The 21,766-nt window shown below is 47.0% G+C and overlaps 3 protein-coding genes across 3 annotated transcripts; 1 reads left to right on the top strand and 2 right to left on the bottom strand.

Annotated features, from left to right (window-relative positions):
- Positions 1-1,026: 1,026 nt before the first annotated feature.
- Positions 1,027-2,060, bottom strand: AO090010000301 (WD40 repeat domain-containing protein; the record flags this gene model as incomplete). The annotated part of the gene is made up of 2 exons (XM_023233711.1): positions 1,027-1,052; positions 1,112-2,060. The coding sequence occupies 2 exons, from the start codon at positions 2,058-2,060 to the stop codon at positions 1,027-1,029; spliced, it is 975 nt and encodes a 324-aa protein (XP_023094129.1).
- Positions 2,061-2,195: 135 nt separating this feature from the next.
- AO090010000302 (uncharacterized protein) lies at positions 2,196-4,707 on the bottom strand (the record flags this gene model as incomplete). Its single annotated transcript, XM_023233710.1, has 3 exons — positions 2,196-2,210; positions 2,234-4,162; positions 4,222-4,707. The coding sequence occupies 3 exons, from the start codon at positions 4,705-4,707 to the stop codon at positions 2,196-2,198; spliced, it is 2,430 nt and encodes an 809-aa protein (XP_023094130.1).
- Positions 4,708-16,370: 11,663 nt separating this feature from the next.
- Positions 16,371-17,579, top strand: AO090010000303 (DUF2786 domain-containing protein; the record flags this gene model as incomplete). The annotated part of the gene is made up of 2 exons (XM_023233709.1): positions 16,371-16,728; positions 16,819-17,579. The coding sequence occupies 2 exons, from the start codon at positions 16,371-16,373 to the stop codon at positions 17,577-17,579; spliced, it is 1,119 nt and encodes a 372-aa protein (XP_023094131.1).
- Positions 17,580-21,766: the final 4,187 nt, after the last annotated feature.

Here is a 21,766-nt window from a genome sequence, read left to right as displayed (position 1 = left end):
ACCAATATCATTGTTCAATCCAGCTAGCCAAAGAGGAGGACATTTGCCTTCCGGACCCACTGTATTCGTTGTGGAATGTTGGTACTTAACAGTACCAATGGATTAGCTCACCAACAATGTACCGTACCGCCCTCATTTGCTGGTGGGGGAAGGGAGTGTTCAACACATGCCGGTACCGGATGAACACTAAACAATAGCAGCTGTCTTCATTGTGCCAGTCCAGGAAAGATCATGCTGAACGGGTCTCCCCGACATGATCAAATTTCGTCATATTCCATTTGATCAGTACAGTCGGAGACCAGAGGTATCCAGCGATGTGTTCTAGAAATTTTTCAACAATACAGTTTGCCCATCGGATTAAGTGGGTCCTGCTGGTATAGCATAGAATTATGAGACTTGGTACAGTGCAACTTGTTAAACACTCGATACAAGTTCCCCAAGGTCACCCCTCGGTTGGCTTTTTCGACTGAGAGCGAACATTAGGTTACTCAGTTTAAAACCAAAGTTTCTGACTAGCCAGATGGGTTCATTCAACACTGAAACATACACACCCAATTCAGTGCTTCCTCTTGTAAATTCTTCTTCCTTTCCTATTGTCTGCTTTTCCCACTGTCCTCTCTTATTACAGTGCCACCGGATACCGGCGTCACCACTTACACTCTTCGATTGTGTGAGCAACCCTGGTGTGAAACAACGCTAACCCTATTTTGGAATGGAAGGAACAATATTTCTCCGACTAAGCAAAATATTGTAATGACATGTAAAGTTACATATATAACGTGACCTAATAATATAGCTATTAGCTATAATTTCCTCGGTATGGGAACATCTGGATTAATATTGAGTGGTAAACTGGCTATATTTATGGAATTATCTAGATATCACTAGAGAGTACTTACATTTTATATAAGCATCAGCTATTCAAGGCCCTTCTTTTTCAAAGAGATTAGAAAATAAATGACCTAAGTTGAATGCAAAGAACTTCAAGGTACGGTATGAAATCCTACAATAGAAACACGACCGTTCCTATGCCCGAGAGCAAGTTTGGCGTCCTTCACAGCATGACAAGCAAAATCCCGATACTCAACAGGAAGCCAGAGTAGATTCTCACCTCCTAGGGCGACCCAAGCATTCGATAAAGATATCGGAGAATGGGAATTGAAATTGGGTTCGTTCATAACTGAACTGACCGAATGGCCCTTGAGTGTCTGCAGCTCCGTACCCGTCCTGGCATCCCATAGTTTGATGGTCTTGTCGTACGAGCCGGAGGCTATCGTCTGTCCGTCACGGGAGAAGGCCACTGATCGAACCCCATCGGAATGGCCCTTGAGTGTCTGCAGCTCCGTACCCGTCCTGGCATCCCATAGTTTGATGGTCTTGTCGTACGAGCCGGAGGCTATCGTCTGTCCGTCAGGGGAGAAGGCCACTGATCGAACCCCATCGGAATGGCCCTTGAATGTCTGCAGCTCCGTACCCGTCTTGGGATCCCATAGTTTGATGGTCCTGTCGTACGAGCCGGAGGCTATCGTCTGTCCGTCAGGGGAGAAGGCCACTGATCGAACCCCATCGGAATGGCCCTTGAATGTCTGCAGCTCCGTACCCGTCTTGGGATCCCATAGTTTGATGGTCCTGTCGTACGAGCCGGAGGCTATCGTCTGTCCGTCAGGGGAGAAGGCCACTGATCGAACCCCATCGGAATGGCCCTTGAATGTCTGCAGCTCCGTATCCGTCTTGGCATCCCATAGTTTGATAGTCTTGTCGGACGAGCCGGAGGCTATTGTCTGCCCGTCAGGGGAGAAGGCCACTGATAAAACCGACGAGGAATGGCCCTTGAACGTCTGCAGCTCCATGCCGGTCTTGGCATCCCATAACTTGATGGTCGTGTCGGACGAGCCGGAGGCTATTGTCTGCCCGTCAGGGGAGAAGGCCACTGATAAAACCGACGAGGAATGGCCTTCGTGCGTTTGTAGTCCTGCGCTCCATAAATCTTCCACCTGTGGTAGTATGTTTAATTGCTTGGGTATGCTATCAGAAAACATCTTTCTAATAGTACTTTGCATCGGTGAAAATGCCAGTCCGGAACAGTAGAGTTGCAGTGGAGCAATACCCGTAATATAGATGTTTTTAAGAGTAAACCTCTTTGCATCATAGAGAAAGTCCGAAAGCTCAGCATTGACGCTCCTCTGAGTTCTCCATTAGCCACTACTTAGCTGTAAAATGCACAGAGACTTACCCAGATACCTGACTTTAGTGTATCTAGGATCACTACTGCCTCAGATATGATTCCAAGTAAGCTCAGCGCTTCCAGCCAGTGCAGGAAATGCTGTTTAAGAAAAGACAAAATCTTAGTCTCAGAGATTCGACCTTTACTTTGCTGAAGATGGTATACCCAATATTGACAGGAATATTCCAACTCTGCTGAGAGGTGCCGCTTAATGATTTCATTGTCCACATCCAAGCGCTGTGTTCCGTAACTTGCCATACCACAGATATTATGCATGAGCTTATTCTCCATAACGTGAAGACAACGCGATACTAGTTTCTCATGTGTCTCTTGTTTGTTGATACGGAAAGGGCTTTCTGTGATCAGGAGGTAATCTCGGAATGATAAGTGCAGGATGCGCACTGGATCCTTTGTGTGGCTTGGTATATAAAGGACTGAATTTAAATGATCCAGTAGCTCGCTGATATCTTCTCCTGGTATTTGAAGAAGCCGGCCAAGAGATTCAATAGAGAGCGGGGTAGCAAGGAGAATAATAACCCCAACAATATGTCGAAACTCTTCTAGAAGCTCCTGTGAGTCATCTTTACTTTCGCCTGTGAGTTGGTTTAGAACTGGTAGATATATTTTGTCCATCTGGTTTGCTGCTGTAGTTGCTTGAAATTCAAGCACCTTCTGGGGTCGCTTTTTTGGGTGTGTTCCTTTTTCAATAAAGCGGCATGCTGTGGCCGCGAAAATAAATAATGGAACAGATATCTGCACCAACTCTTCGGTTGCTTTCTTCCCAGGCCAAGCCGGCGGGAGTGAGCGCCCATTCTGTATTTCTGAAAGCTTATGTTCCAGGAACAGGCGGATGTCGTGCTCAATCACTGGCTTAGGAAGCTCATGAAGAACCAGGTCCTGATGGTTGTTGTCCTGCTTGAACCCTAGACGGATTGGGAGTTCAGGCCTGCTGCTCAGGAATATTCGCACATGTACAGATTTGATATCCCGTAATTTGAACAAAAGTCGAAGTACAACCCCTATATCGTCTTCCCGATCACACTCATCTAATGCGTCAATAACAATCACAATGGTTGATAATTGGTTTAGATGGAGTTTAAGCAGGGGCTGGTAAAGAAGCTTGTCAAACTGCTCACTGAGAAATTTGGACGAGATATTCAGATCATTCTTGATAACATTCAAGATATGAGGCACCAGTCCCCGGTGACTGGTTACCAGCTGTTTTATGATAGTCGATATCAAGTATTTCGCATTACCACGTTCGGCTTCGCCTCGCTTAAAAAAGAACGTGGCACCGAGCAGTCCTTGCTCCTTGAAAGATTGTGCCACCGTCCGGGAAATAGTAGACTTCCCTGTCCCCGCCATTCCTTTCAACCAAAATATACATTTACCGTCTGACGACTTGGCCCACTCTGAAATCTGGGAACGAAGTTCGGTCCTGGTTCCTGGAAGACAGAAATCCTCATGTTCATTGACGTAAGAATCATAGAATGCTCCTTCCGCGACATGTAGGTTCACAAGGCTAAACTGTTCAATAAGCAGCTTCATAGAGTCAGCTAGCTCGTCGATCTTGTATAGGATACTCTCTGCTTTCTCTTCATGGTGCAGGTGGCTGACTAATCCAACCAACTTGTGTAAATCGCCCCTTTCCTTTTCCACTGAATTCTTGAGCTCTGTGAGCGGATGCTCAGTAATAATAGTAAAACTGTTTAGCACCTTCTTTCCCATACTAGCATTCTGCGTCATTTGTACCAGTGCTGTATAGTGTAGCATGGCTCTGTAGAGTTTAATTAATGCATTTCCTAGATCCTCCTTGGTCTTGGAGCTGCTGTCAAGGTAAAACTTCTTTTCAATAAAGGCACACTGCGCGAGAACATCCGCTAGGTATTCCGAAGAGTCAAACAAGGCATCTCGTAGGTCATGACGATTTTTAGTCATCTACATACTCAATCACAGAGTTAGTCAACTGGTTTAACTTGCTGGTGGATATTACATACTGTTAACCCCAATGACACGATTGCCCAAGCACTAGCTGCATGCTGGGTAGGGTCGAAAGTCGCAACAGCGCCAATGATATCTTTAAATGAGAGTGCCGCATTGATGATTTTTCTAGAGGATGTTCGAAGCTTTCCCGTTGCCTCCTGCTGATATTGCTCGTATTGCTCTGTCGTTAGGTGAATTACCTCCTCAATCAAATCTCTCGGTTGATCTTCCTGATAAATGGGGCTTGCAGTAACTTGGACTTCTGATAAAATCCTTCGATCCTCCTCATCTAGCTGGCCATAGGCGGTCTTCCATAAGTCCAGTGGCCTGGAGGTTTCTGCTGACTGGACTGTCCGGATAGTAGACTGGCTGGGAGAGGTTGGTAGTAGAGTTCCGCCCGTGTTATCTTGGTTCTTCACCTGGTCTTCCTCGCTCTGCACATTAACAGCCCCCTTAAATCTGCGAAATGGGTGGGATAAGCTGTGTCGAAGCCGGCCCATCGTTAACTATTTCACAATACATAGAAATTATCCGTAGCTAAGACTTCAGGAGGTTAAGATGAAATTGGATGCTATTGTTATTGTTCTTATAAAATGACACCCCGCAATTCGATGTGTTGGCGCGGCTGAAAGGCAAGGGATCTAGCTACTTGTATTAACCAATTACAGTTGCTATACGAGATCTATCGAGATACATGAGATTGTTAAGCTATCACTATCCTCTCAGCAATGGCAGTAGATGTTAGGATAGGTCGAGTTGTATTCCTTGACCCCTGATAAGAAGACTGTCCCGTGAGAGTGTAGTTTTGATGTAGGTAAATTGAGGAAAATACTGGACATAAGTGTGCCAGCGGAGCTACCTGGCCTGGTTTCCCATGGGCTAAGGGCCGTCGGCATAATATTGGACCGACCGAGCGATCGATTCTACGAATTCGCGAGGGAAGTTAAACTGTCTCTTTGACCATCCAGACTTGTCAACATAAACCAGGGTGGCACGAGCAGAAATCTGAGATGAAATGCGTGTATTTATCTCGCCATTCAGCATTGCGTTCCCTTGTTTGTTGTCGGATAACCTTTTTGGACCAGCCTTTACGGCAAAGCGCATCCCTGATTCAGACAGAGAGAATATTCAACGAAAACACGTGGGCTCTTCGTCTAGTAAATTACGTTTATTATAGTACCTCTGTATTTTTACGATACGTATGCGGGATAACTATATTCCGGTATAATTTCCCAAAGTAGATTAGCGTTGTTTCACACTAGGGTTACCGACACAATCGAAGAGTGTGGGTGGTGACACCGGTATCCGGTGGCAGTGTAGACTGTGACATATTTGAGAGACTGTATCAGTTACTGGGAAGCGACCGAGACTGTATTCTCGTCGGAATATAGTGTAGTAGATATTGGTACCAGTTACAGAACTGTACTACTACTGGTTTGGAACAGAAAACAACTTGGAGGAGGAAAAAATGTCGGGACGGCCCGAGACGCGAACCCCTGACCCGCCCGACCGCGACGAACAGGAAAACTCACCACCGCGATTGGTGAGGCCGAAACGCACGACAAGACCACCGGCCCACTATGCTCAAGAGCAAGAGATCGAGACTGAGCAGAGAAATACGCGCTCCCAGCGGAAGAAAAAGAACCAGGGTAAGCCAGTCGCCCAAGATAAAGCGGCGACTTCGGACGACTCCTCGACAGAAAGAGAGGACTCAGACACCTCCAAGCTTGTGAAAGAGATTGTCAAACTCAGAAGAGAAATTAGACGACGAGATGAATTATACAAGGAGGAACTCCAGAGAGTCAAAGAAGAATTTGGCGCTGCCCTCACAGAGTTTCGACATGAATTACTGGCGAATCGACCCCCGACACCGCAAGCCCACCCCGAGTCATGCGCTCAGAGCGGCCACGAGGAGATCCTTCGCGAAATCCAATCCTTACGCGTTGCAGTCAATCCTTCGGGATCCCCGTCCTATGCAGATGTTGCCCGTACTCCCCCCACCAGCCAACCGAGCAATATACGGACTCTCTCATCGTGGAACACGACACCGACTACCTTCACCGACACGCTATATTGCACGATAGACACCTCGAAGATGGCAGATACTGAAAGTGAGAGACCATCAGCAGGTCCAATTAGAACGGCAGTTGAGACCGAGATCCGGACAATGGAAAACTACACGAACTGGCGGTGCCGCGCTGTCACGGTGGACCCAAAAAACACCAACCGGATCAGAATTGCTTGCCGAGATGAGGCTGAACACCAGCTGGTTAAGAAGGTGGCGGAAACCAAGGTCGGTGCGGGAGCCCGAGTGCTCCGTGATGAACTTTACCCGATCAAAGTCGACAGCGTCAACAGAACGGCAGTGCTTGATGAAAATGGTGATATCCGAGTAGGAGCTGCGGCAGCCTTTGGTGAGGAGAACGAAACCACCGTCGCCAAGATTGCATGGCTGAGCAGAAAGGAGAATGCGAAGGCCTATGGGTCAATGGTCGTTTACCTGACCAAAGGTAGTGATGCACGGAGGCTCCTGGCCGACGGGTTCTTTCACGCTGGGGGAGAATCCGGCGTGACCAGCACCTTTGAACACCGACCACGACCGATACAATGCTACAACTGTCAAGAGATTGGACATAAGGCATTCCAATGTAAAAGTACTCAAAAGTGTGCGAGATGTGCTGCGGAGGGTCACCACCACAGTTGCTGCAACCAATCGGTTCCAAAGTGCATTCCATGCGGAGGCCCTCACGAATCGTATAGCAAGAACTGTCGGAAGCTCTATCCATCACATCATGAATAAGACTCTTCGAGTCATTCAACTGAACGTGAGAAAACAGGGTGCAGTGCACGAGAGCTTAATGAATGATGAAGAGACTCAGAACACGGTGGCGTTAGCGATCCAGGAACCCCAAGCGCGGAGGATTCAAGGCCGGCTCTTGACCACCCCGATGGGACACCATAAATGGACGAAGATGGTCCCCTCTACCTGGAGGGAAGGCAGATGGGCAGTACGAAGCATGCTCTGGATTAACAAAGAAGTCGAGGCGGAACAAGTACCGATAGAGTCCCCGGACCTCACGGCAGCGGTTATCAGGCTTCCCGAGCGACTGATATTCATGGCATCAGTTTACGTTGAAGGGGGCAATGCCTCAGCTTTGGATGACGCATGTAACCATCTACTCGACGCGATCACGAAAGTTCGGCGGGATACGGGTGTGGTGGTGGAGATTTTGATTATGGGAGACTTCAACCGGCATGACCAACTCTGGGGAGGAGACGACGTGTCTTTGGGAAGACAAGGTGAAGCGGATCCAATCATCGACCTCATGAATGAATGTGCTCTCAGCAGTCTCCTCAGACGAGGCACAAAGACATGGCATGGCGGAGGACACAGCGGGGACTGCGAGTCGACTATCGATCTGGTCCTGGCTTCGGAAAACCTGGCAGACTCCGTAATTAAGTGTGCTATATTAGGGACGGAGCACGGCTCGGACCACTGTGCTATTGAGACCGTATTCGATGCCCCCTGGTCGCTCCCAAAGCATCAGGGACGACTTCTGCTGAAAAACGCTCCATGGAAAGAGATCAATACCAGGATAGCAAACACTCTTGCCGCCACTCCGTCGGAGGGTACGGTACAGCAGAAAACCGACCGACTCATGTCGGCGGTCTCGGAAGCGGTGCATGCGCTAACACCAAAGTCAAAACCATCATCACACGCGAAGCGGTGGTGGACTGCTGATTTGACGCAGCTCCGTCAAATACACACATACTGGAGAAATCACGCCCGGTCCGAGCGACGAGCGGGGCGAAAAGTACCCTACCTAGAAACAATGGCCCAAGGCGCGGCGAAGCAATACCACGATGCCATCCGGCAACAAAAGAAAAAGCACTGGAATCAATTTCTTGCCGACAATGATAACATATGGAAAGCCGAGAGATACCTGAAGTCGGGAGAAGACGCAGCGTTCGGGAAGATCCCGCAGCTCCTCAGAGCGGATGGGACCACCACCACCGATCACAAGGAGCAGGCAGAAGAATTGCTGGCCAAATTCTTCCCGCCTCTGCCGGACAACATTGACGATGAAGGGACTCGACCACAAAGAGCGCCAGTCGAGATGCCTGCCATTACGATGGAGGAGATCGAACGACAGCTGATGGCGGCAAAGTCTTGGAAGGCACCGGGCGAAGACGGTATGCCAGCAATAGTCTGGAAGATGACTTGGCCCACGGTCAAGTACAGAGTCCTGGATCTCTTCCAGGCGTCGCTGGAAGGAGGCACGTTGCCAAGACAATGGAGACATGCGAAGATCATACCACTCAAAAAGCCGAACAAAGAGAACTACACCATTGCCAAATCATGGAGACCGATTTCGCTGCTCGCGACGCTGGGCAAGGTACTGGAATCCGTGGTGGCGGAAAGGATCTCACACGCGGTAGAGACTCACGGTTTGCTCCCGACCAGCCACTTCGGCGCCCGAAAGCAGCGGTCCGCGGAGCAAGCACTCGTACTCCTGCAGGAACAAATCTACGCGGCGTGGCGCGGCCGACGGGTTTTGAGTTTGATCAGCTTCGATGTCAAGGGAGCCTACAACGGAGTGTGCAAAGAACGGTTGCTTCAAAGGATGAAAGCGCGAGGCATACCGGAGGATCTGCTCCGGTGGGTGGAGGCGTTCTGCTCGGAACGAACGGCGACTATCCAAATCAATGGGCAATTGTCTGAGGTCCACAGCCTGCCACAGGCTGGACTGCCGCAGGGCTCGCCGCTATCCCCAATCCTGTTCCTCTTCTTCAACGCAGACCTCGTACAGCGACAAATCGACAGCCAGGGAGGTGCGATTGCTTTCGTGGATGATTTCACTGCATGGGTGACGGGGCCAACTGCACAGAGCAACCGGGAAGGTATTGAGGGAATCATTAAAGAAGCGCTCCACTGGGAAAGACGAAGTGGGGCAACTTTTGAAGCAGAGAAAACAGCCATCATACACTTCACCCCCAAGACTTCCAAATTGGACCGAGAACCCTTCACCATCAAGGGACAGGCTGTTGAACCCAAAGACCATGTCAAGATTCTGGGCGTCCTGATGGACACAAGTCTCAAATATAAGGAACACATCGCAAGGGCAGCGTCTAAGGGCCTTGAGGCAGTAATGGAGCTTCGACGACTGAGAGGTCTCTCCCCATCAACAGCGCGGCAGCTATTCACATCGACAGTGACCCCTGTAGTGGACTACGCCTCTAATGTCTGGATGCATGCATTCAAAAATAAGGCCACGGGACCGATCAACCGAGTCCAAAGGGTAGGAGCGCAAGCGATTGTCGGAACGTTTCTCACCGTTGCAACTAGTGTAGCGGAGGCGGAGGCTCACATTGCCACGGCGCAACACCGTTTTTGGAGACGGGCCGTGAAAATGTGGACGGACCTCCACACGCTCCCAGATACCAATCCTCTCCGCAGAAACACAGCTAGGATCAAGAAATTCAGAAGATTTCACCGCTCGCCGCTGTACCAAGTAGCGGACGCGCTGAAAAACATCGAGATGGAAACACTGGAGACTATTAACCCGTTTACATTAGCACCATGGGAGGCACGTATGCAGACCGATGGCGAAGCCATGCCGGACCCACAGGCTATACCGGGTGGATCAATACAGATCGCGATCAGCAGCTCGGCACGAAACGGGTTTGTAGGATTTGGGGTGGCGATCGAGAAACAGCCACCTCAATATCGAAAATTGAAACTGAAGACCTTCTCCGTAACATTGGGCGCAAGATCAGAGCAGAATCCGTTCTCCGCAGAGCTAGCGGCTATAGCACATACGTTGAACAGGCTGGTGGGACTGAAAGGCTTCAGGTTCAGGTTGCTCACAAGCAACAAAGCGACGGCCCTCACGATACAGAACCCTCGACAACAGTCAGGCCAGGAGTTCGTCTGCCAGATGTACAAGCTCATAAACAGACTGCGGAGAAAAGGAAACCATATCAAGATTCTTTGGGTCCCTGCCAGCGAAGACAACAAACTGCTGGGCCTGGCTAAAGAGCAGGCCAGGGCCGCGACCCACGAGGACGCTATCCCACAGGCACAGGTCTCCAGAATGAAATCAACAACGTTGAATCTCGCACGATCCCAAGCAGCCACTACGAAAGCCTTGCCAGAGGACGTAGGAAGACACATCAAACGAGTAGATGCGGCACTCCCAGGAAAACACACCCGACAGCTGTATGATGGGCTATCCTGGAAAGAAGCGACCGTGCTGGCTCAACTCCGGACCGGCATGGCAAGATTAAATGGGTATCTCTACCGGATCAATGTCGCGCAGACAGACCAGTGTGCATGCGGACAAGCAAGAGAAACCGTGGAGCATTTCCTCTTCCGATGTCGGAAGTGGACCACGCAACGGATCGCACTGCTACAATGTACTCGTACTCACCGGGGCAATCTCTCCCTCTGCCTGGGCGGGAAATCGCCTTCCAATGATCAGCAATGGGTGCCAAATTTGGAGGCAGTACGAGCCTCAATACGATTTGCCATGACCACGGGCCGACTCGACGCCGTCTAACCGCGTCGACCAAGACAATGACACTCTCCCCTAACTAACCTACACCATCCACCTTGTGCCACAGATGGTAGACGCGCTTCAACTGCCGAGGATAGGAGGTTGAACACTTGAAGAAGCGCCTTCAAGCCAGTCTATCAACAAAATTACTAACCCACAGGGATTCCTACGATATTAACAGCTGAGAGGACATATACTGAAAGGATCTATGTATGGGCTTCAAGGAGATACGGTAGATGTACATTAGAACCTGTGTTGATAGATCAGTGATAGTTGCCCTTTCGGCTGAGCCGCCGGGCGTTAATGAATTGTGTGTGTGTAGACTGTGACGACAGGATGGCCGGGATTTGAAATGTTGAGCTCAATTTTTTAGTTACTGTAATGGTCAAATTTTTAAAAACTACATAATGCCTAGTTAGTAGATTGGTCTCAACCCTAGCGATGTCCGAAAGGTTCAACACCCAAGTGTCGAACAGTTGCTTGAAGGCAGAAGTTCAGCCATAAACAGGGAGGCCACATTGTTTCCGTGCTAGGATTTAGCCTCATATAGAAATCCTATTTTAGGGTAACTTCGCTTTCATTTTAGGAGTGTACAGTATCATTAGGAGCGGAATCCTACTCAAAATGCGGTTTACGGTTTTGCTTTCCTTTTATTCTATTGTGTAATGGGGATGTTCAACGAGTTGAGAATGACCACTTAACCCACATCGTGCCGCACTAGTGTGTTAGTGTAATAGATAGGCCCATTAAGCCTGGCTTTATAATCAAACTCTTAGTTAACTGTGTTATCGTAGATAGCTGGACAGTTGTATACTACGTACAAATTTTGAGGCGGACATGTGAAAGCGGAGAGCGCAACTGCCTCTAAGTTGGCTTCCAGCTGGATTTCTTTTTTTTTTTTTTTTTTTTTTTTTTTTTTTTTTTTTTTTTTTTTTGCACGGACAGCTTTAGCAAGCAATTATTATACCTATGCAACTGAGGAGAATTTTACTCAATCTGGGTTGAAATAATGTTTTGATCTGGATATAATAGATGCGAAAGATCTGGTGAAATGTCACCCCCTTGTTCTTTGGCGGCCGAACGGAGAGCCCTCTTACCTGAAAATGTTGTTGGGCCTACCTCCTGAATTATTACCGATGATATTTCAGAATGTTAGCCATCCGCATTCGCAAGCATCATAATATGCTGACATGCCATAATAGCTAGGGAACCGCGACTTGTGGGCATTATTCAATACCTCAAAGGGTGTACGGCACAATGCTGCCAGGACTCTCTTTCGACGAATCAAAATCGATCATGCACCATGCAACTTTCCCGAGGCCCTGAACGAGAGGCCACTACCAGCAACGAGGATTTTCCAGCTCTTAGGCGAGTGGCTACCACTTGTTCGAGAGATATGCATCTTTTCTTACCGAGCTGTGGAGCCTTGCATGCTAAACTTGCTGGGTCGATTCCCCAATGTAGAGCGTTGCCGGTAAGGCTTACTGGCTCTCCTCTTCATTATTATGCCTCTATTAATCCCAGCAAAACTATTAGTCTCGATGCCGAGAGAAGCGATGAGAGCTCAGATAGTTTAAAGCAACAGCTCATTGAGCAGCCAGCCCTTCGAGAGTGGTTTCTTTTTCACACTATTCCTGGCTCCTGGCCACTTCTGCCACCATTCCAGTCGCTGCAGACGCTGGGGATAGAAAGTCTATCAAGTGGCATTCTAGTGGTGCCCGCTATGGCAGCTCTCTTGGATCTTCAAATTCATTTTGATATGGAGTTTTATTGTTCGGAGGAAGACGCGTGGGATAGGGACTGCGCTGTTCTCGTGGACTTTTCGATGCTACCGAGACTTTCTAAACTGACTATTTCCCACTTGCAGCTTGGTGGATTGATCTTCCACGGGAAATCAGAATCTCTAAAAACCTTGGAAGTAATACAGTCAGAGGGTGAGTTGAGCGACAAGTTGAGCGATATCCTCCGCGAGATTGGAGTAGGGCTGGAACAAATCATTGTGAACGACTCGTGGGGCACATGTCGAGCCCTAAACGTCGAGCTATTTTCCCTCAAAAAGATCCATCTGCTTAGGTCACCCGGATTCTTACCTTTTTTGCTCTGAAACAAATTCCCTGCTTTGGAAGAAATTACCTGGGAGTGTTCCGTCTGGGCGTCTTGCTTGTCTGAGGAACTCAAGGCCATTCGCAGCAATTTTCCAAATGATAAAAATGACTGGGCGAGTATTATGCAACTGACCCATAGTAACGGATATCTGACCCTATTTATCGATTTAGCGAGACGACATCTGATCGACTGCTTCGAACGCATAAGAGACTGATCTCCTATCATGTGCTTCCACATTTCAATACAATTGTACGCGGTAATCTTAAAGATTTGTCACTTTTTTACACACTTATGGTGAAAACAACAACATAATATTAAAATAAACAATACAGAGTTTCAAGTAGACTCGCCGACTCCATATGTTTTAATCCAAGGAGTTTACCTAGAGATAAGGATGCCCTGCGAGTAGACATCGTCTTGCTTAGTGATTCAAAATGTTATTGAAGGTTGACACAACCACTCTGATGGGAACACACTGGCCATTCCTCAATTCATGCACTTTTATTTAATCTGCATATGGTGCTTTAAAGAATAGATACAACAAACCACAAGACACTTTCCCAATGCCGGCCTCTATGTACCATCACAATTAGGCGAGAACGAATCATAGTCCGCGCCCTTCACCATTACTTGATCATCCCATACAAAGAGCACCATCTCATCAAAGTACAAGCCAGGCTTTTTCAGCATATTATAAAAAGAACTTTAATTATAACTGGCGTAAGACCACTAGCTGCCCTTTTTCATTTGGATGCGCCTTCATATTGCCAGATTGGTACATATCGGAGCGAGGCTGTCTGTTCGTACGCTCATTGCAGCCAGCAGCCTTGGTCATCTGGAGGTAGTGAGCTTATTACTGACAATCATATCATGGATTAATGCTAAGGCTGAGGCAGTAAACTTAAACAATACAAGCGATCTATCAGCAAGGCATAACAAGCATCCACCTAGAAAGGAGAACTTCCTGAAATATATCTTATTACTTAAGAAAAAAAGACTTCAAACAGAACACACATTGCTGGAATAGGTTCGTGAGTTCCTGTCGAGCTATCGGGAATTTACTCATACTCAGTTGCAAAAGTCAATGTCTGAGTACTGTAGTCCACTTTTCTTGATTAAGATACTAATATATACTACTACTTCGTATGAAAGTATGACCTAACTTTTTATTAGTAGCCTCCATATGAGAAAGAATCAAAGAATATAGGGCCCGGACACATGTTTTACAAGTGTGTCACCATGCGAGAGCCGATAATTCTATTGCTACAATTTTAGTGTACGGCGACTAGTTGATGCACGGAACCGTCTCCCGCAAGAAATGGAGTCTGATTCATCCATTAAGCTGTCAAGATTACTCGATTCGCTGGGCCCTTGGGGAAACTTGTCTTGGATTACCGCGTCCTGTACCGTTCTTTTTAGTGGCTTACCCATTCATATACAATGTTGTTTGCCGCTTCTTCTCTTACAAATTACCCTACATCAAGTTTAACCAGATAGCTTCTCGTCCTTATACTATTTTTGTCCTAGCATGTCATGATTTTCTGTCATTTTGTGGCTTTATTCATATATGGCGAAGAAAAGTGGAGAAAATAAACATGAAAGGTTGTTTTAGGTAGTTACACCATCGGCTGGTTTCTTATATCATCCTGCTAGCCTGTAGTTCATAAAACTGCTGTAGACCATTGTGCAGCTGCGCTTCAGATTTCGCAGCTGCACAGCCCGTCCACCATCGGGAGCAGATACCTATGGAAGGATATGTCACTGGGTCTCGATAATGGTTGTAGTTGTACGCTGAGGAACGACGACCGTTACAGCGCTCGCACCGAAGAGGCCCGGCTGTTATCCTCGTTTCGGTCGCTGGATAGAAAGGCTGGTCCCGCTCAGTTGGCAGCCTCGTGATGCTCTGTTTGTGTTCCTGTGTCCCACAGGTAGTCGCGCGAGTTTTGTCTGTGGTGCTGACAGCTGCATTTGAGGGAAGTAGAGATTTGCGCCTGAATTTTCCAAGTTAATGCATCATCGAAACCGTGCAGGACGTGACGGATTATACCTGCGCCGAACCCAAAGCCATATGCCATAGAAGAAGTGCATTGGTTAGGACAATCTGGATGATGAATCAGCACGTAAGATTGGCCTTTGACACAAGTGAATCTTGCTCTGAATTTAAAGTATGGGTCTTGTTTCAAATATAACCCATAAGACACCTAACACGGCAAGGCATAGCTGAAACAATTATCTATGGCCAAAAATATATTCCAAGATATGCAATAGGAGACAGGGGCGCTTCATGGTAGAGTGTTATAAATTGTCTTAGGTATCTGACCGGCCTGATATGATAGATCATCGGCGAGGTTAATATTTTTTGTTACATATGGCTGGAAAGTGTACATAGATTTGCTCTGCTAACCATGAAGCCTAAAAGGTCATCATTCTTGCTGTTTAACCAACAGTGATTTAGTTGAATACAGATCTGAGATACTTTGAAGATTGGATCGTCAGGCTGAAATTGAGCAGGTCAACTTCGCCTGCCGTACCTGAAGCATTCAGTATCACAATTGGATGTATATGTGGCATTATAACGTGCAACTTCGATAGTGTAGCATATTTCCGGGATTTGCTGAACCCTTCTCAGGATTGTGATATACTGAACATTCATAAAAGTTCCAAGTTTAATATAAATTTTCTGGTAAACTCAACCCCACCCTCATAGTTCTAGCGTGAAACCTAGCCAGGCATTCAGTAGGCGCCAACCAGCTCCTCGTCCAGGCTTTGTCCCAGTATGCCATCCTTCTGCTTTTATCAAGGCCTGGATCATTGTTGTGGCCCTAAAGAAAAACCAAGTGTTGATCAATCAGTATCGGACTCAACTATTGGCTGAGCGCAAGCCAACTGCGTTGGAATTTCCCACCACACTGTACCATTAGCATGAAGATTTTGACGAACGTCCCACTCAACAAAGGGCTTCATTGCAACAAGTTAACTGATTGGAGTGTCCATTGGGAGCTTTTCCGGTGGAGCGTCCATGCGCAGCACTGGTACAGAGAATAATAAAGTACCAAAAAAGGTAGGAATCTGATATGAATGATGATCCACAAATGAATGACACGGGGCCAAGACATCCAATAAATGAATAGATTGCGGTTGAGCAAAGAGCTCACTGCAAAAAGGGACCAAAAATGTCCACTGTCCTGTCGTATGTACCGTACAGGCTTATTGGTCATGGCAAGTAAGTGGAGCTATCAAATCACCGATGAATTGTTGGCCTCAACCACTATAACCAACTATAACCAACACTGGTGAAACGCAGTCGTCACCCTGCACGGCTCGCAGTCGCTCAAGACTGAACTTTACGAAAGCCACCAAGCGGCCGCCGCCATGAGTGCCAAATACCCATATCATCCTCCATTTAAAATTTTATAATCTCAACACCATATTTACCGAGAAATACTACTTCAGCATATCAGCAAACACAGTGCCACATTCTCCCCCGCACTCCTGTCCCGATGAGAGCCAAAAAGCAGAGACAGCCTTTACAGAAAGCGACTGTGATCAAAACGGCTCAAGTTAAGCCAAAAGATTCACTTGGGTCCTTGGATAGAGGCGTCCTTATCAAAATACAGAAATGCCAAAGTCGAGCTCGCCATAAGAGTACCACCGAATCAGAAGCCAAAGCCGCCCTTTTCGTTGCCCAGAAGCTAATGGCCCAATATAATGTTTCCCAAGCGGATCTAGTGGCCAACAGTGATGATGGAAGCAAAGCCCAATATGGAGGAATGAGCAAGGTGGAAATAATCAACGTTAAGAACCGTACCAGACGTGTGATTAAGGAAGCATTTGTGCACAAGTTGGCAAAGGCTATGTGTACGTTCTTTGATTGCCAATTTTTTTCGACGGACTAGGAAACATCCATTGCTTGGTCATTTTTTGGTATAGCGGAAAACACGGTCACAGCGGCAATAGCGTTCGAAACGGCGCACAATAAGATCCTGGACTGGGCATGCTCCTATAAGGGCGGTTCGGCCACGTTCAGCTACCGCGTCGGAGTCGCTGATGGGCTCGTCTCCATGGCCAACCGTGAGAAGAAAATCGAACTCGAGGCGGCAAGAAAGAAAGAATTAGATATAATAGCCGCCAAGGAACGGGAAGCGGGCATGGAACACGAGCGCAAACTTCAGAGGCTCCATAAAGGACCTTCACTGGTGTTAGACATTGATGGCCAGTCAGAGGACGAAATACCTGGCTTCCTAGACATAGACAGCATGTCCGACGAGTCTTACGGCTCTCTAGAGTCGATAGGCAATCTCAATCTTAATACTAGAGCAGCACTGGTCGACTTTAATGAAAATGATGAGAATGTGGTCGATCTCATGTGCAGCGTGGAAGACAACATTGACAAAATTATCAAGCGGGAGGCGCACAAAACCCATGATTTTAACAGCATCCCTTCCCCTTCGGTGAAGCAAAACCCTTCAGATAAAAATTTCTCGTTTGTTAAAAGCGAGGATATGTCAAACTCGCCGTGGATGTCCGAAACGCAGCTAGTACGTTTTCGCGCCACATCGGTGCAGGTTGCAGACGAATACCTCAAGAAGCACAATATCAAGCTGCGTATGGGAAAGGCACGCACAGTGGTCACCCGTGATTATTCTGCTTATACAGAAGGGTGGAAAGATAGTGAAAAGATTGATTTCCGTCAGCGCAGGTTGGAATAATTGTATATATTGAGCCCTCTGATCTGTACCATACCCAGCGAGAGTCCAGCTCGTTAGATTCTCCTACCCAGACTCTGATGAGTTCCCTTTGTCATTATACTCGGATGTGTCAGTATGCGGCGGTTCCATACAGAATAAACAACAATAGAATATGCAATGGTTGGTACACAGTCTCTGGTCTCCATAGACATCTTCGCTAGGAAGCTATGGTATTTTACCTTCAGTGACTGGCGACACCCGCAGGATTGCGTAGTGCAGTAACCGGTTCATAGTTTTTTGCTTCTCTACTGAATTATTACAGGCGTGAGTTACACTATATGCCCAATATACGACTACTGGACGGGAGCAATTAATGCTGCTTGTAGACTGATGTGGGAGATTGTAGGCAAATTAGATTCTAGTGAAGAAAGCTGTGGCTCAAAAGACTGGGATCAAAATGCAGGCAAACAATCGCTTTCAAACCAGCTAACATTTTCCCTCCGTTGGTGCATCAACGTTGTATTTTAACCCCATAATCCATATTACGTGAGAGTAAGACATAGTTATCAGCTAGAATGAAAGGGATAGGAACAAAAGCTGTGTGAATGAAGTACATCTGCAATGGGGTTTCGAGGGATCCGCTCACCTCCCGGTGGCATAAATTGTGATCGATTATTGATTCCCTTTCGTATACTCCAATAACATTCAGAAGTGCACTTGATGTGGAGCCAAGTCAACCGTGCGGTAGTGATGGATCTATTGCAGCGTATAAAAAGGTATGGTACAGGTGCAGGCCCAACGAGTTGTTCCCATTAAACTAATATGGCTGGCACAACTAAATGAGGCTAGTAACAAAAAATTCAAGATATAAAAGCGCCCAACTAACACTGTCAAACGTCCGGCTCTTCCGATCTTTGATACTCACACAATAATTTTCTAAATCAATTCACGGCTACCGGTGGCGCACTCCTTTGTTTCTCAAATATGCACAATAGATCGCCGTGCGCTCACACTCCAACCCAGGGTAAGTGGTATGGCTCCTCACCTTCCCCTTCAATGCTAAATCGGTCATGACTGTTATAGCGCCTTGCCTCACACAACGCATTCCAGAGCTGCTTGAGCAAGCGTATCGCGAAGCTTATCAATCTCACCAGCTCAATCGGGAAACTCTCGCGTGCAATGAACAACTAAACCGCGAATTGTCGAAGGTTCACAATGAAAACAGAGAGTTACAGGCAAGGAATCAACGTCTTGAGTCCCAAAATAGAGTGTTGGTTTGGCAAATACAAAACCTGGAATGCCAGCTGATGCGCCTTCAACTTTCATCCCATAGCGCCGCTCCGGAAAAGGGGAAATCAGCATAATATCATCTTTTAAGGTGCTCTTCTCAGACGGTCTTAGGGAACTAGCACAAGTCTAGTGATATTATAATATTTATATCAAGGCTCCCATTTCAACTAAGAGTTCCAAAGGTATCAATCCATTCTAGGGCCACCTTCCAATGGTTGATATAGAGTAAACCCTCTGAGCATCCAACTTCAAAAGTGGTGACTGGGCTGTACTGGTTCAGATATTTCAAGACTACATGGTCATCTGTGTTGCTGTACTTCGCTCCCAGGGAAGAAGCGCCAATAAGGAGATATTATTATCTACACAGTAGAATAGCTTGGGAAACGCCATGCTCGTTTGATGTGATATATAGGGAAGAACGCTGTCCTACCTTTTAAGGACTTGAGCTCCTTTGTTCCTTGTCCCGACTTTCTCTCACCAACAGGATAAGGGCAATAGTTCCTTGGTGACGCTAAAATTAGCCTCAATTACGAAAGTAATTCTGCCCATCATGAGGCTTCCATTACAGGACTTGATCGAACTATGCCAAGTCCCAACAAAGTTCCTGTAAGACCGACTTATACATTACGCTAATGTAATTAACATATTCGGTAAGTAAACACAAACCGGCCGTGTAAGCAGGTCAGCAACCTTGGATTCTTTGAGAAACGGAATATTTCAAACATCAATATCCCATCCACTGCCTGGTATATCAGTTTACGGGTTTAATATAGTATTAATGTAGAAATAGCTTATATACAACTGTTACAGATCCTAGTCTAGGGCACCTTATCGAAGGCGGATATGTAAGGCAGAAAATCATAGGATGACGAGAGATGAGAGCAGAACGGCTTAGCATCCAAAGGATTAATTATTCTACATGCGATTTTCTCTCGAACACGTGGCAAACCAGCTCACTGACCGGCTCGCCTACCGGATACCTTAACTATGATGGGTTGAATATGACGTAATTATTTTGTTGAAAGGCAAGTTTGTTTTTCAAAAGGGGTAGCCTTATTGGCTCTTTTAAGTGGCTGGTTACTAAGCTAGGTTGTCAAACCGGGACCGGGGCGATAATGGGCTTTGATACTCATGTATCACGTGATAATAAACACTACCATGTGATCTTGGCAACGCCATACAGCTCACTTGCGGCTTGGTAACAGAAAGAGTGTTCCTCCCATGCCAAGATGCTACGACGGCCAAAACGGCCCGTGTTGGATCTTTATTCTTCCTTGCCCCTTTTGTATTCATAACGTCTATAATATCTATGCACATCCCTCTGGTTTAGATGGAATGCCGACGCCTTCAACGCTCGACATCACCCGATCCAAGCCAATTGGCAAAGGATTGGATGCCTTTCGCGACAGCCTTACATCTGCCTGCGGAGACGCAGGAATCCTATGCTCAGTAGAGTACTTAGGTCAAATAGATAATGAAGGTAAGAACTACGTGACTTTCGCGAAAAAAATTTTAATCCTCAGGTAGTTCTCCAAAACCTGTCTCTCGATTTGATATCTGCGTTACAATCTCTCCCGGCGTCCCGTGCATTACGCTCTGTCAGCGGTAGCAAAAACCTCTTTAGTGACTTATTGAGACTGAGTTCGACTATCAACTCTGATAACTATGACCTTGAAGGGTTAATACCATTGTTTGCTGCGATCCTCAACAATGAGCAAGATGAGAAAATTTGGGACAAAGTCTATGCTATTGCAACGGAATCGACACCCCCCCCCCCCCCCCCCCCCCTCCCCACGACCCTTGCCTCTCCTGAGCCAAACTCCATATTTGCATATTACGAGTAGTCTGGTCAACTCTTCCGAGCGTCGGAAACACGTTGATCGTGTGCTAAAGGAAGAGCTAGACTCAATATACATTGGCGTTCCGGGCTTCTTCGAAGCATATTTTGGAGGAATAGATGGATTAGACAATATCTGTGCTACGGTGTTTGAGAAATGCAAAGAAGGAGATGCACCTCACTTTAGGGAAGGAGGTGGTTGGCGGGACTGGCCCAATATCTAAAGAAAAAGATGTGCTTGCCTGGCTGACTCATCTCGTCGATGTTTTCCACAATTTCGCGACTGAAGAAGGCGTTCTAAATCTAGGTCATCGTAGGCTCTTGTCACAACCCAACCATCCGCTAGAAGGATCCACAGCAGAGCGAAAGCTAGACGTTGGTTTTATACGCCAATCTGACCTAAACAATAGCTCCAGGTATCATTGGTCACATGTTCTAGTTCTAGGTGAACTAAAGAGTAACCCAAGTGCCGATACAGCCTCTAGGACATGGCGTGATTTGGGGCGTTACGCAAGGGAGGTCTTAACGATTCAAGATACTCGTCGTTTTACGCTAGGCTTTACATTATGTGGGTCCAACATGCGACTCTGGGAGTTCGACCGTGTCGGGGCAATGGCGTCGTCCTCCTTCGACATCAACAAGGATGGGCTTCAGTTTGTTTCGGCGATGTTGGGTTTTCTTACAATGAACGATGAACAGTTAGGGTATGACCCAAGCATCATATCTACATCTGACGGGAAAAACTATATTGAGATTCCACGCGATGGACATTGCGAGCGTCTTATCCTTGAAGGGCTGATGAAGAGATCTGCATGCGTTGCTGGCAGAGCTACAACTTGCTGGAAAGCCCGTCGCGAAGGAGACAAGACAAATTCACCACTTGTTATCAAAGATTCATGGCAATATCCAGAGAGAGAAGAAGAGGGGAAACTTTTACAGGAAGCGACGGAGAAAGAGGTGGTTAATGTAGCCAGGTATTACTATCATGAAACCGTTTGGGTGAATGGAGAAATCGACAATATTCGTAACAATCTTCGGAAGGGATTGGATGTCACGCAGTCCACGAACTTTCGACCAATGC

Source organism: Aspergillus oryzae, chromosome 8, assembly GCF_000184455.2.
Source record: "Aspergillus oryzae RIB40 DNA, chromosome 8".
Lineage (NCBI taxonomy): Eukaryota > Fungi > Ascomycota > Eurotiomycetes > Eurotiales > Aspergillaceae > Aspergillus > Aspergillus oryzae.
Note: the sequence above shows the minus strand (reverse complement) of the source record. Positions and strands in the feature narration are given on the sequence as shown.